The sequence below is a fragment of the Cucurbita moschata genome, unplaced genomic scaffold (assembly GCF_002738365.1).
Source record: "Cucurbita moschata cultivar Rifu unplaced genomic scaffold, Cmos_1.0 Cmo_Scf00016, whole genome shotgun sequence".
Classification (NCBI taxonomy): Eukaryota; Viridiplantae; Streptophyta; class Magnoliopsida; order Cucurbitales; family Cucurbitaceae; genus Cucurbita; species Cucurbita moschata.
Window position 1 is genome coordinate 3,084,067 of NW_019268532.1, and position 15,685 is coordinate 3,099,751.

The 15,685-nt window shown below is 41.4% G+C and overlaps 2 protein-coding genes and 1 long non-coding RNA gene across 3 annotated transcripts; 1 reads left to right on the plus strand and 2 right to left on the minus strand.

Moving 5' to 3' along the window:
* Positions 1-2,880: 2,880 nt before the first annotated feature.
* Positions 2,881-5,942, minus strand: LOC111454661 (probable serine/threonine-protein kinase At1g01540). The gene is made up of 7 exons (XM_023096154.1): positions 5,088-5,942; positions 4,875-4,979; positions 4,136-4,258; positions 3,903-4,073; positions 3,687-3,816; positions 3,377-3,586; positions 2,881-3,156 (listed from the first exon to the last, which is right to left on the minus strand). Exons 1-7 carry the CDS (start codon positions 5,681-5,683, stop codon positions 2,971-2,973), a joined length of 1,521 nt encoding a protein of 506 aa, XP_022951922.1. The 5' UTR covers positions 5,684-5,942; the 3' UTR covers positions 2,881-2,970.
* A 668-nt stretch (positions 5,943-6,610) lies between these two features.
* On the plus strand, positions 6,611-13,081 carry LOC111454666. The gene is made up of 3 exons (XR_002712473.1): positions 6,611-6,688; positions 6,951-6,952; positions 13,048-13,081. It is a non-coding gene; the product is annotated as an uncharacterized LOC111454666 (long non-coding RNA).
* Positions 7,066-10,323, minus strand: LOC111454664 (transcription factor SPATULA-like). The gene is made up of 6 exons (XM_023096159.1): positions 9,474-10,323; positions 9,296-9,391; positions 9,133-9,198; positions 8,995-9,060; positions 7,602-7,925; positions 7,066-7,524 (listed from the first exon to the last, which is right to left on the minus strand). Exons 1-6 carry the CDS (start codon positions 9,984-9,986, stop codon positions 7,456-7,458), a joined length of 1,134 nt encoding a protein of 377 aa, XP_022951927.1. The 5' UTR covers positions 9,987-10,323; the 3' UTR covers positions 7,066-7,455.
* Positions 13,082-15,685: the final 2,604 nt, after the last annotated feature.

Consider the following 15,685-nt stretch of genomic DNA (forward strand, 5'->3'; position numbering starts at 1 on the left):
GCAACTCTCTCTGGAGCTTCAGCGACGCTTCCGGACGACGCAACTCTCTCTGGAGCTTCAGCGACGCTTCCGGACGACGCAACCCCCTCTGGAGCTTCAGCGACGCTTCCGGACGACGCAACTCCCTCTGGAGCTTCAGCGACGCTTCCGGCAGACGCAACCCCCTTTGGAGCTTCAGCGACGCTTCCGGACGATGCAACCCCCTCTGAAGCTTCAGCGACGCTTCCAGCCGACGCAATCCCCTCTGGAGCTTCAGCGACGCAACCCCTTCTAGAGTTTTAGCGACGCTTCCGGCCGACGCAACTCCCTCTGGAGCTTCAGCGACGCTTCCGGACGACGCAACTCCCTCTGGAGCTTCAGCGACGCTTCCGGACGACGCAACTCCCTCTGGAGCTTCAGCGACGCAACCCCTTCTAGAGTTTTAGCGACGCTTCCGGCCGACGCAACTCCCTCTGGAGCTTCAGCGACGCTTCCGGACGACGCAACCCCCTCTGGAGCTTCAGCGACGCTTCCGGACGACGCAACCCCCTCTGGAGCTTCAGCGACGCTTCCGGACGACGCAACCCCCTCTGGAGCTTCAGCGACGCTTCCGGACGATGCAACCCCCTCTGGAGCTTCAGCGACGCTTCCGGACGATGCAACCCCCTCTGGAGCTTCAGCGACGCTTCCGGACGATGCAACCCCCTCTGGAGCTTCAGCGACGCTTCCGGACGATGCAACCCCCTCTGGAGCTTCAGCGACGCTTCCGGACGACGCAACTCCCTCTGGAGCTTCAGCGACGCAACCCCTTCTAGAGTTTTAGCGACGCTTCCGGCCGACGCAACTCCCTCTGGAGCTTCAGCGACGCAACCCCCTCTGGAGCTTCAGCGACGCTTCCAGACGACGCAACCCCCTCTGGAGCTTCAGCGACGCTTCCGGACGACGCAACTCCCTCTGGAGCTTCAGCGACGCTTCTGGACAACGCAACCCCCTCTTGAGATTCAGCGACGCTTCCGGACGACGCAACCCCCTCTGGAGCTTCAGCGACGCTTCCGACCGACGCAACCCCCTCTGGAGCTTCAGCGACGCCTTCGGACGACGCAACTCCCTCTGGAGCTTCAGCGACGCTTCCGACCGACGCAACCCCCTCTGGAGCTTCAGCGACGCTTCCGGACGACGCAACCCCCTCTGGAGCTTCAGCGACGCAACCCCCTCTGGAGTTTCAGCGACGCAACCCCCTCTGGAGCTTCAGCGACGCCTTCGGACGACGCAACTCCCTCTGGTACTTTTCTTCAATTCTCTAACAGTCTTTATGAAGCTAACTCGTTTATGTTTGCTCATAACGCAGTTCTCACAAGGACTTATAACAATCTCCGCATCAAAATACACCTTGTTCATAGCCAACGGTTTTTCGTACATATTCGACAGCGTCTTCAACAGACCTGACTTTGTCTTCTCCTTGATAATGTTGAACGCCACGTTTCTGGATAGCGTCAACCGGATCAGCCCCAAGGCTTGTCGATCCTTGAGCTTCCACTGTTCCGTGGTCATGGTATCCGGCTTCACCCTCAACAGAGGTTCGTGAAGATCTTTCTGGTACAGATAATCTTCAATCTGCATTTTCCAGAAACCGAAATTGGATCCATCGAACTTCTCAATTCCAATCTTTGAACTTTCCATCTTCACAGATCGTGGTGAATTTCGCCTAGCTCTGACTTCCGCCTGGCTCCTGGCACTGACTTCCGTCTGGCTCTGACTTCTGCCTGGCTCTAACTTCCGTCTGGCTCTGGCTCTGATACCAGTTGTTAGGATCGATACCAGTTGTTAGGATCGCACAACAACGCACACGCTCGATCTAGATGAACACAAAAAGAAGGATAGAGAGAAGTTGCAAGGAGAACTCTGGCTAAAAGGATTTTTTATTGATGACTTCAGGCATGTACAACAAGAGAGTACAGAGAATAGAAAAGTACATCTACAAAGCTCTACCGGACCAGATATATATATGGTATAGTTTACTATATATAGCTTTACCAGATTTAGCCATCTACTATATATAACTATTTACCATATATAGCTTTACCGGATATAGCTTTACCATATATAGCTTTACTATATATCGCTTACCAAATATAGCTTTACCGGATATAACCGTTGACCAAGCTATAAATAAGTATCAGGCTCCATAGCCTAACACTCACAATCCATCCCCTTGAAGCCCAACGTCTGGGACATCGTCTGGTGACTGGCTCTGATACTATTTGTAACCGTCCAAGCCTACCACTACCAAATATTGTCCGTTTTGGCCTGTTATGTATTGTCATTATTTTAAAACGTGTCTGCTAGGGAGAGATTTCCTCTCCAATTAGTGTAGGATCTCACAATTCACCCCCCTTGGAGGGCACATTGTCCGGTGACTGACTCTGATATCATTTGTAACAACCCAAACCCACCACTAGCAAATATTGTCCGTTTTAGCCCGTTACGTATCGCCATCAGCCTCACAGTTTTAAAACATTGTCCGGTGACTGACTCTGATATCATTTGTAACAACCCAAACCCACCACTAGCAAATATTGTCCGTTTTAGCCCGTTACGTATCGCCATCAGCCTCACAGTTTTAAAACGTGTCTGCTAGAGAGAGGTTTCCTCTCCAACCAATGTGGGATCTCACAATCCACCCCTTTGGGGGGCACACCGTCCAGTGACTGGCTCTGATATCATTTGTAACAGCCCAAGTCCACCACTAGCAAATAATTGTCCGTTTTGGCCTGTTACGTATTGCCGTCAGCACCACAGTTTTAAATGCATCTGTTAGGGAGAGATTTCCACACCCTTATAAAGAATGTTTCGTTCTCCTTTCCAACACATGATCTCACAGACATTATATAGATGGGCACAATACAACAATGGAGTGTAGTTTGATTGATGATAATGTGAATTGGATATACAAGTTCATGCAGAAGCCTCCCTGTCAGGAAAAGAGCTACATCACCTTAGAGTGTGAGGTTCTCGAGGCTGCTGTTCTTCATGTTCTTGCTTTCTCCATATATGTCGGCTTGCTTGAGTTGCTCCACTTTCATACCCGCTGCTGTCTCCAGATTCATTCACAAGCCTTTCCATGAGCTTTTCCTTTAGCAGCGATCGACCTGGTTGTTCCCGTCTCGCTCTATGATCCTGAAACATTTGGGACAAGACAATACTGGATCATAAGACGTAGAGAATAATCACGAGTTTATAAGTAACGAATATATCTCCATTAGAACGAGGCCTTTTGGGGAAGCTTAAAAGAAGAGCTTATGCTCAAAGTAGACAATATCATACTAGTGTGAAGAGTCGTGGTTTCTAACAATAGAAAGAACAAAAACCACGTAGGGTAAAAACGTTGTTAACTCACATCTCGGAAAGGGAACTCATCAGCTTCAAGCATATGAATTACATGCCCCATTTTAGGCCTCTTCTGAACGTTAGGATCCACGCACCGTAACGCGACTAACAGAGCACGCTTTAGCACCCTCGACGAAGGCTTCTCGGGCAACTTAGGATCCAGAATTCCCTCAGTGTTTCGATTACTAACCATTGATTTAAGCCACTCAACCAAGTTGACCTGAATGTTAGATCCATGGCCGTGAAGGGTTAGGGGGAAATAGGAGCCTGGACTGGCTTAAATATGCAGTGTCAAGTAGTCTGGGTGAGTGAAAACAAACCTCTCCTGAAGGGCGGCTATAATCTACTGGATTTCTCCCTGAAATTATCTCCATAATCAGGATTCCAAAGCTATATACATCACTTTTTTCATTCAACATGCCAGTGCTAGCATACTCGGGAGCTACATAGCTACAACACGACCCAGATGGCAATGCTAAGGTACTCGGTCGGGATCATGAATTCAAAATTAGAAACCAAGCGATATGTAAACTAACCCGAAAGTTCCCATCACACGAGTTGTTACATAACTCCTCTCTGATCCAAGAAGCTTAGCTAGGCCGAAGTCGGAGACTTTTGGATTCCATTGCTTGTCAAGCAAAATGTTACTCGACTTGATATCACGGTGAACAACCTTAGGCTCGAGCCCGTCGTGGAGGTACGTTAACCTACGATTTTATGCAGTTAAAACCATGGCAAGAACCTATAGATCAAACAATGTAGAACGTACCCTTTTGCTGTTCCAACAATTATGTTCATTCTAATGTCCCAAGTGAGAGGGTTAGAAAGCCCAACTTCTCCATGAAGCCACTGTTCTAAGTTTCCATTATCAACGTACTCGTAAATAAGCATCCTACAACAAGACAAGCACGTCGGCTAATTAAAGGGTTAATCATGAGTTTATAAGTAAGGAATATATCTCCACGGGTATGAGGTCTTTTGAAGAAAACAAAAACAAAGCCACGAGAGCTTATGCTCAAAGTGAACAATATCATACTATTGTGGAAAGTCGTAGCTTCTAACATGGTATAAGAGGCATGTCCTTAACATAGCCATGTCAATACAATCCTCAAATGTCGAACAAAGAAATTGTGAATCTCGAAAGTGTAGTCAAAAGTGACTCAAGCATCGAACAAATGGTGTACTTTGTTCGAGGGCTCAGTCGAACCTCGATTAAACGGAGGTTGTTCGAAGCAGGGGAGGCTCTATGGTGTACTTTGTTCGAGAGGAGGATTGTTGGGAGAGAAGTCCCACATAGGCTAATTAAAGGGTTGTTCATGGGCTTGTAAGCAAGGAATACATCTCCATTGGTACGATGCCTTTTAGAGAAACCAAAAACAAAAACACGAGAGGTTGTGCTCAAAGTGAACAATATCATTGTGGAGAATCGTAGTTCCTAACATAATATTAGAGACATGCCCTTAACTTAGCCATATCAATAGAACACTCAAATGTCGAACAAGGAATACCTGTGAGCTCGTTCAGCACAATAGCCAAGCAAACGCACCAGATTCTTGTGTCGAACGCGTCCAATTGCTTCCACTTCAACCTTAAACTCCTTCTCAGCCTGTCCCCTGATCAAACTCAGTAGAGAATCCTTGTAAACTAAGATCAAAACTCGTACTACAATGGCATAACTGCAAGAAATTACAAGTTTCTGATGAAAGAAGAAGAAGAAGAACCTGTTATTGAGCAAGTTTTTGATGGCTACCACAGTGTTGTCCTCAAGAACACCACGGTACACAATTCCATATCCGCCTTCACCAATGACATGTTCATCCGCAAAGCCATTAGTAGAACACTCAAGCTCTCTGAGAGTATACCTATGTCCCCAACCCAAATGCGAAACCACCGACAACTGCTCACCGGACCGAACTTCTCCACTACCGTGACACGAACCGCCGTCCCTCTCCGGGAACGAAACCCGGCGGTCCTTCCCAATTTCAATGCGGGTTCTACGGCGTCCATTACCTGGGCTCCCTTGTTCCGTCTGAAGCTGTTCTGCCTCCGGCAAGGACTCAGGGTCAGAATGAATGGAGCCGCGAGAATGGTCGATTCGTATTTCCTGGATTTCCTTCGAGACATTTGGGACAATGGGGTTCAAAGAGGGCTTAGATTTAGACGCCCTGTTGCGCCTGACAATGAACCACAACGAAATGAAGAACAGAACGATAACAATAGCGGCACCCACGCAAATTCCCAGAGCGACCCACAAGCGCAAACCAAAAATGGAGATCCTCCTCGAGAGCTGATCGTTCAAGAACGCATAATTAGACATTTCCCCCTTCCTCCTCCTCCTTCTTCTACAGATGATATCTGAAAATGAGGTGGGGTTCCGCCATTTTTATGAACCAACCCCGTCTCCATTTCAGATTCTTCCTCTGCAAATTTCTTTTATACAGGGATTCAAGTAAAGAAGCCAATGAAACGAACCCGAATTGTTAAGAAAACAGAGCAGTGAGGAGGGCTTTTGTTGTATCTGATCGTGATTGGAACAATAATGGCGATGAATTTGGTATAGTTGGAGATTTTGTTTTTGTTGGTATGTATAAAGATAGTGATCACGGACTTGGGAGAAATCCGGAAGTGGAGAGATTAATTAAAGTTGTAATCTAGTTTAGACTACTTAATTACTTGCTAACTACCATCATAATTTGTTTTCTTTTCCCTTCTCTAAATATTGCTTAAATTATTAGTAAATTACATTTTTATCATAATATGCATATAAATAACTAAAAAGTTAAATTATAAATTTGGTATTATACCTAAAAAATTATTATAATTTAAATATGTTTTGATAAAACTTTATAAATAATTAATTCCAATTCATCACTAATTATAACATTTAAATTATTAAAACTAAATTCTAAATTATTTTTTAAAAAATAATTCAAAAATGATAGTGTTCGCTTTAATAATAATAATAATGAAAATAATTATGGGTACCTGGTTGAGTAATAATTGATAATAAATAGTATGAGTTAATGTTACATAATTAATAGAGTTTGACTGTGTCTTCAAATGCCTTTAGTCTTTCTACAGCACCAAACAGGGGTACCCTCCTTTTTAAGGGCACCATCAATGGCCAAGCCTTTTCCTTTCCCTTCCTCTCAAGGGCACCAAAGTTCCATCTTCAATGATATGCCCTTCCCCTTTCTCATATAAGACACTTTATCCCTCTGGCAGATGGGTTCACATCAACTTGGGCTTCTCACTTGTCCTTGTCCTTGTCCTTGTTTGTGAAGGGGCAATCTTTTTTACTAACGACTCTCGCCCACCGTTAGTAGATATTGTCCTCTTTGGATTTTTCCTTTCGGGCTTCCCTCAAGGTTTTTAAAACGTATTTGCTAAGGAGAGGTTTCCACACCGTTGTAAAGAATGTTTCGCTCCTCTCTCCAACCGATGTGAGATCTTACAATCCACCCCATTCGAGGACCAGTGTCTATACTGGGCCCTGAAAGAGGGTGGATTGTGAGATCCTACATCGGTTGGAGAGAGGAACGAAACATTCTTTACAAGGGTGTGGAAACTTCTCCCCAGCAAAGGCGTTTTAAAAATCTTTAGAGGAAGCCCAAAAGGGAAAGCCGAGAGAGGACGATATCCACTAGATCAACAGAGCATTACAAGGCACAGGCAGTAATCCAACGCAACAGCAGCATATGAACAAACTTAAATGGGCACTATGATATAATATGAAGGATATCCTGCAAGGAGCCAGCATAGTTTTTGTTTTTGTGTTCTTGACAGCATTACAAGGAAAAATAAGGACCACCACTTTTGCTTCTCCCCAAAAACATTTGGCAGCTTTTATATCACCTTTCTTATCAGATAGATAAACCAGAAGAGCTAGATTTTTGCATTTCTATGTTTGGCTGTGTAATACTTGACGTTTCTTTAACATATAGAGTCTAAAGGATAAATCTATGTTCAACTATTCTACACTAGATTTCTGGTGAGTGTAAGAATCTATGATGATGTTTTTAGTTCAAAATCTGCAAGGAACGTAAAGGAATTGCTTCATTAGAATGTCATACTCTAGTGAGCAGCTTCCTACGACGCGTTTGCTGAGTCCTTCCGTGTTTGAGCGTAGCAATCTAGCTGCGTGGCTGGTTGGGCTTCCTACACATTTTCAAGAAAACATTGGTACCAATCCCATAATCCATGAAGAAGTTTGTTAATGTTCTTGTTGTGATTACCTTGAAATTAGAGGAAAGGTCGAACTGTCCATCGTACGCCTGAATTGCTGATTCAAACCCGAATGTGGTTTCTGAGGTTGTGATGTTTGGTACAGAAGGGATGGCTAGTGACTGATCTGAAAGGTTGCATTTATTGGACAGATTGAATGTCGATTGCATTGGACACCCTTCGTTGCCGGGAGACAACGCGTCTATTCCTCTTCTGGATGCTAGAAATGCATTTCCTACGTCGAAGTCCAACCCCATCTGAGGTAGTTGCATTGGCTGCAGCATTCCTGGCAAGCACATCGGTTGCAAACTCGAGCCATTTCTCATCGATAACATCTGCAATGCCAAACGTCAATGATAACAAGGTTAAATCTGTTCATCCAAATATAGCCAAGGAAATCTGTTCATACTCCTAGTTGCTCCAGACATTACACAACAAATATAGCCCGAAATGAGCGAAAACGGGGAAAGTTTACACAGTAATGATCAAGAGAGGAAGTTTTCCTGATCATCATTTCTGAGGTTGCACTTGTTGAATCCGCGAATTATATCATTATCAAATAATCCGAAACCGAGTGATGGCGCCCTTGGGCTGATTTCATATCAATTTGGTATCAGATCTTTTTCTTGGGTTAATTCCTTATCACCACCGCTAGCAGATATTATCCTATTTGGGCTTTCCCTTTTCGGCTTCCCCTCAAAGTTCTAAAACGCGTCTGTTAGGAAGAGGTTTCCGCATCCTTATAATCAATACTTCGTTCTCCTCTCCAACCAATGTGTGATCTCACAATCCACCCCCTTAGGGCTAGCAACCTCGCAAGCACACCGCAGGTGTTTGGCTCTAATACCATTTGTAACAACACAAGCCCACCGCTAACAAATATTGTCCTTTTTGGACTTTCCATTCCGGGCTTCCCTTCAAGATTTTAAAACGCATCTAGTAGGGAGAGGTTTCTACACCCTTACAAGCAATGTTTCATTCTCCTCTCCAACCGATATGCTATCTCACAAGAACCATGGGATTTGAAAAAATTTCAACCCTTAGAGACAACAAATCTCATAATCATACGAAAATTCAGAGGGGGTTTTCGCCATAAATCTGAAAGGTTCGGCCAGAAATAAACTTAGAATACAATCCTTCAATCTTTCAAAGTTCTCTAAATGGTATGAAACCCTGAATCAAGAAGCCTGGCACATTTTACTTGACTCATATCTAGTGGACAAAAAGAACATTACATTTTTGATACATCAGCACATAAGATTTTGTAGCCCAGATTCATGGACTGTTTGTAATTAGTCTCTAATTCAATGAACAAGATCATATAAACAGAGATGATTCCATAGAAAAGTGAAAACGATATCAAATCCTCAGATCCATAACCCCAAAAGAACAAAAGACACCCACCTGAACTTGAAGTTGAAGCTGCTTCAAATACTCAATTGCTTCATCCAACATTGAAGCTTTGTCCGTCTGTCAAAAGCACAACTCCTTGTAAGCTATTGAAAAGCGAAACTATCATAATCTTGAATTTGACAAACATACCTTGTTTGAATTAGGAATTAGATTTTGAAGGGCTTTCATTTTCTCATTGATCCTCCTCCGTCGTCTCTGTCCCACCCACCAACAACATCAGTAAAAGTTAAGCAATCAAACGCTCTTGGTATAATCTATGCTTAGACAACCAGGGACCCAATTTGAAACTGACCTTCTCCGACATATTATGGACCTCGGCGCTTCTACTTCTCTTCGATGAACTTCGAGGTAGATCAGTACTGGATGGAGCTTCAGGCACATCGGCACCCTTCAAAAGAGGATCAAATTAACTGAAGAACAAGCAAAAACTGAGAAACAGAAGACATATATTGAAGGTTCGTATGAATTACCTCGCTATCACAGCTGAAATCCCCAAGATCATTTTCAGATGAAAGACCTCTTCTCTTGAACGGCGCATTTGTATCAGAATCGACAGCGCCGGAGGAAGAAAACACGTTATTATCCGAACTTTCTTTGACGAAATCCCCAGGATCCGACAATTTCACGGCGGCGCAAGTGGAGTTCACACCCAAATACGAAGCATCGCCAAATCTAGAATCCAACTGAGCGTGATTCAAAACACGACTCAACTGAAACCGACTCTCGGGAAAATCAAGCATGCAGGACACTCCAGCAACAGAGGTGGACTCCTCCCGCCGCCGCGAAAACAGAGACGAAGAGTGCCAAGGAGGTTGAGAATGCAAGAACGGCATGAACTTGTTCTTGAAGGAAACACAAGATGGGGAAGAAGCAGAAGAAGTGGTGGTTTGAAGATGCTGATTGATGAAGGAAGAGAAATTTTCAGGGTCATGAGGCAAACCAACAACATCCGAAGAAGGGGATGTTCCATACAGATCCGCCATGATTGAAAGGAAAGATCAAAAGGGGTTGCAAGGAAGGAAGAAGAAAGAAGGATTACGTTGGGTTTGTTGGAAATTGAAGTAGAAATTGTGCGGAAAAACGGTTTGGAGTGGAAGAAAATGGAGATTTGTTTGTTATTGCATTGCTTTGTGTGTACTTTTTCTTGGATTCCGTCTTATCTTATAGCGAAGGATGATTTGTAGGATTAAGGATTTTTCATTAATGGGGTTTTTGAAGCTTTTGCAGACTTCTGGTCTGCCTCCCGAGGATCAACTTATCGCCTTGCTTCTTAATCCTACCCCTCCCGCCTTAATCTTCTTTTTCTCCTTGAGATCCCACTAATGGCTTCTTTTTCAAAATTTGGCCCATTATTTCTTTTATTTACAAAGTTTTCCCAAAAAGGAGGATTTGTCTTTTACCTAATTTCCCTTTTTGTTCTTCTTTTATAATTATGTAATTAATGCGACTCGTTTTTTTTTTCATCGTCTGAACTTGAATTACCAAATAACTTTACTTTTAAGATTATTTAAAAATTAAAGAATATTTTACGTTTGTAAACAATGTTAATTATACGTTACAACTAGTAAATGTTTGGTCACCAACTTAACTAACTCGAATTGTAATCTATTGGACTATGTATAGATTAACCACTGTCATTAAATTTTGATTTTTTTCTTTTTAACTATATTCTCAAAAGATTTTAGATAATTACTTTTTTTCATTCAAAGTATTAACAAAATTTCAACAAAAATAAATAAATAAATAAAACTATTTAATATTAAATATGTAAAAGATAAAAATAGCTTATCAATTACGGGCGCATTAAAAATATGCATAAAGTTAGTTAGGAACATAGTATTAAATGAATCACATGTTAAAAAAAATATATGGTTATGTTAATTATTTTTTATTTAAAACTTTTTTTAAAATATTAAAATATTGTATTAGGCATGTTCATAAAATAGAAATCACCTAACTTAGTTGGGAAGGATAAACATATTTTCTTTATATGGAAAATAAAAGTAGTTAAAAAAATAAAGCATTAATTTTTAAATTATTAAAAATTGCAGTAAAGGAAACAGTACTAAATGACAGCATGGCAGTCTTATAAAGTCAAACCCCTAATAATTATCTATCATTCCTCTTATCCCCACCAAACGTCGCCGTTTCGGTCTGCCTCTACACTTCTCCAATCAATACAATTTCCTCAAATCCATGCCTCACTTTTCTATTTATTTACGAATTTTTTAGAAATAAGTTTATTTTATATTTATATTTAATAAGTTAATTAATTTTAAATTTCCAACATGTCAAGAATATATTAAACACACAATAAAAAATAAAAATTTCAGGCTTTGATTGAATGACTAGGATGTAATCTACCTAATTTCTAAGGGTGAAAGTCTCGAGAGATCTCAATTTCATTAATCCAAAACCTAATTTTTACACGTGGATATTTATAGCCTCCCCACACAATAAACTTCCCACCCTTCAAATGTCTACTCAAAAAATGTTATAGCCATGATGAGTTTAACTTTCGACTATCTTTCAAATGTCCACTACAAGAAGTTATGGTCGTGATTGGCAAGTAACTCCACTGCCCTTCAAATATCCACTAAAAGGAGATTAGGTCATGATTGACAAGTGGTATCTCTCCATCGAGCTTCAAATACCCACTATAAGAAGTTATGAAATTCAAACAATAAATAATTGTCTTCAAAGTTACAGCAACATCTACCCATGATTAACACGTCAAATAGGAGTCCGGGCATAATAGATCCTTAATTTACATTAGAAAAAAGATAATATATGATTAATAATGATGATAAAGAAAAAGTATGTAGATCATTCTCATTTTATCTCCTTTATCAACACTTAATGTCCCATATTGGTTGGAGAGGAGAACAAAACATCATTTATAATAATCACCAAAGTCGACCGAGCTTCGCTTGGCTGCGTGTGAATCCGGCACATGATGAAAAAGATCTTCCTGTCAGCGTGTTTAAGCTTTAGAACTAAATGTCTGACCATCTAGATTTTCTTCTCCTCTTTCCTGATTTCAAATCTTTGTTCAACAAGACTATTAAACCAGGAGGAGAGCCCAGAGAAAGCAGGATTGCAACATCATCAACAAGACTTGATCCGAGCTGCAAGCCCCCCAAGCGTCAATAGGCTAGAGAACAGGTTTGCTCCAAGCAAGATGACAGAGTTACTAAAACTGTTTCTGATTGACCACTTTGATCCTATAGCAACCAGAGCTGATCCTATAGCATCTGATCAAGCCTTAATCAATGCTTTAAGATAATTTTCTGCTTATCTGATTTTTTAGTATGACTGGTCTTGTTCATACGTGAATTGTTCACTATTTGAAGATTAGCTAGGAGGGGAACAAATATGTCAAGCTTTTATGAGTGTAGTAAAGATTGATGTGGAGAAATTTGATAGAGTGATGCACTTAGGCGTGTGGCAAGAGCAGGTCAGTGATGTGCTGATACAACCTGGGTTACACAAGGCTTTGAAGGGAAGACTGAGTGGTGATACTTCTGAAAAGCTAAGCATTGATTCTAGTCCACTGGCAGGTTTAGCAAAGGTTCAAAAACGTCTGGCATGAGTGATGAAGAATAGGAGGACTTACATTAAAGAGTTGCAAGGGCAATCAAACTAAATTGGCTAAGAATATTTCTTTCAAATATGCATGACATTTTGATAGCCAAAGAGCTTTGAGAGAAGCTTGAAGCAATGTATTAGGCAAAGAGCATCTCAAATCAACTATACTTAGAAGGAGCAGTTTCACACGGTGTGGATCGAGAAGGGTACGAAAATCTCATATCATCTGAGTGTGCTCAATGGCATTGCCTCCGAGATGGAGGAGATTGAAGTGAAGATAGAGGATGAACATAAAGCATTCAAACTTATCTAACCACTTTCGCCTTCGAAAGAAGCTTTAAATTTTGTTGAGGCTACAAGTAAACTTCTATTAGTGGAAAGAAGGTTGAAGAGTGAAGGCTGCACTTACACGAGGATTCAACACTAGTTGGAACGCCCCAGATCCACTGCTAGCAGATATTGTCCTCTTTGGGCTTTCCCTTTCGGACTTCCCCTCAAGGCTTTAAAACACGTCTGCTAGGGAAAGGTTCCCACACCCTTATAAATGGTGGTTTGTTCTCCTCCCCAACCAATGTGGGACATCACACTAGTAGCTAGCAACAGGAAGAAGACAGACTTTGGGCAAAAGAAAGGCGGCTGGGAATATAGACCATCCAAACACATAAAAAGAGATATCCTAACCTAGTAGATTCATCAAAGGGCTCTAGGTTGGACGGTAACGTTGTCTCTCTCGTCAGAAGAGAAGATGACTGTCTCTAGAGACATAATTCATCCTCACGGTATGTCCACGTTATCATGATAAAGGAGGTGTTATTAGCGATTCCGCCACTTAGCACGTGCTCATTGGCTTAGTGGTCGTGCAAGTGTGTGTGAGATAGAAATTATGTCGATGACTGAAGAACATCTGGTGAATCAAGTGGGTGGAAGTTGCACCATAAACTTCAACATGGTCCCTAAACTATAAAACGTATCTAATAATTCCATAAACTTTCAATTTTGTATCTAACCAGAGATGGAACTTTCAATTTTGTGTTAAATAAGTCACCAACTCAACCAAGCATAGAGGGATTATTGCACTAATCAAAGTGTGAGATCCCACATCAGTTGGAGAGTGAAGCGAAACATTTTTTATATAGGTGTGGAATCTTTTCCCTAACGGACGAGTCTAAAGAGGACAATATCTATTAGTGGTACACTTTGGCTGTTACAAATGGTATCAGAGTTAGGAACTAAGCGGTGTGCCAGTGAGGAGGTTGGGCTCCAAGTGGGTGGATTGTGAGATCCCACGTAAGTTGGAGAGTGGAACGAGACATTCCTTATAAGAGTGTAGAAACCTTTCCTTAATAGACGCGTTTTAGAATCTTGAGGAAAAACCCGAAAGAAAAACTCAAAGAGGACAATGTGGACTAGGGTTGGGTTTGGACCTGTACACAGAATCATTCAGAACATTTTTTTCCTATAAAACACATATAATGAGAAAGGCAGCAAGGGTTCCAAAGGCAGCAATATCAACAAAACAATCGAAAGGATAGTATACACCATTACTTAAAATCAAAATCAGATAAGGATTGTAACTGTGGGAAATCAAACAACATAAAAATAAAGATAAACCAAATATTCAAAGTCAATTACCTCAAAAAGTAACAATGTAGGCAAGAGAAAGTAAATTTTCCCTCAAGAAAAGAGTATAACACAGTAAAGAAAGTTTCTCACCAACGCTAAACCGAAGAACGAAGATTTCAGAAGTCGTGGCCGTCGTTGAAGACTATCAAAGAAAATACTACAGAAGCCGTCGTCGCTGCCGTGCATGAAGGAAAGAACAAACGCCGTCGCTGGAAATCGCTGTCACTAATGCCGTCGTCTGGTATCCAGAAGTGGTTGCTTTGCCAAGGTTGCAGCGTCGCGCGAGAGGAGACGGCGTGCGTGCTGCGAGTGGGGGAGAAAGGAGGCAAGGGAATTAGGTGGTTTTTTATTGGGGGTAACATTGTAATTTCACAGTCTCAAAAGTCTAATTACCAAAGATGTTTGGATAATGGTTGAAAATGACCCAAAAAGATTTTGACTTTTGGAAATTGGCCCATTTCTAAAAAGTAATTTGCATGCTTTTTTTTAGCTTATTTTTATTGTATTTTCTTAATTTTAATTCATATTATTTTTGTCTTTATTTATTAATTATGGTAAATTACCTGTTTTCTAAAATAAAAAAAAGTTTTTGCTCTCTGCTAAGAAACAGTGATTGTGACACCAAGAGTCGACCAACCAAGAAGTGGTTTTCAATCGTTTTTTTGCAGATATGAAGAGACTCTTCAATGTTGAGAACAACTAGAAGCGCGTCGAGAGACCTAAAGTCAACCTCAATCTACATGATTGAGTTTGTGAAAAGTCGGTTGATAGAGACATCAACCAATTGAGTGGGGGAGGATGTCATGGTCATCCTCATTCAAGGCATGTTGTCTATGGCCGCATGTCAAATGTCCCAGTCATACTTGTCCAGGACATGTTGTCCATAGTCCCATGCCTGTTCTAAACCCTTTTTCCTTTTTACATGCTTCATCTTAGATAGGTTTTTATTATTTCATGTTAACCATTCACCAAAATCATGTCTACGCCCACTAAAATACCTCAAAATGTACAATAGAGGATATGATTAGTTGTTACTTATTCCTACCTGAGTTATAGGTTATTTTAAGTAGTGGTGTTCCTTTATTTCTTATAGTCATATAACATTGTTTTCTTCCCTTCTTTCAAATCGTTTTCAAATGTATTTCTTCGCTCACATTTTCTAAAACATTTAGTTGACTGAACATACGCCGATGTCTTTGCGACGTTCGAATTTCTCACGTCTAACTTGTTTGTTGGGCTAGAACAAATGGTCATACAATCGTTGTTCTACGGCCGCTCCTATAACATCCCATACTCCTAGTTCCAATAAGCTACGAAAAAGCTATAAAACATACAACGAATAAGCTATAAAATGCATAAAAACCATTTTTTGGAAAAACGGATCGATTCTTTAAGGCCAGACCGAAACTCCAACCATTACCCACCAAGACGTTTTAAACAAAACCTTCAACCAAGCGACCGTGAATAACCG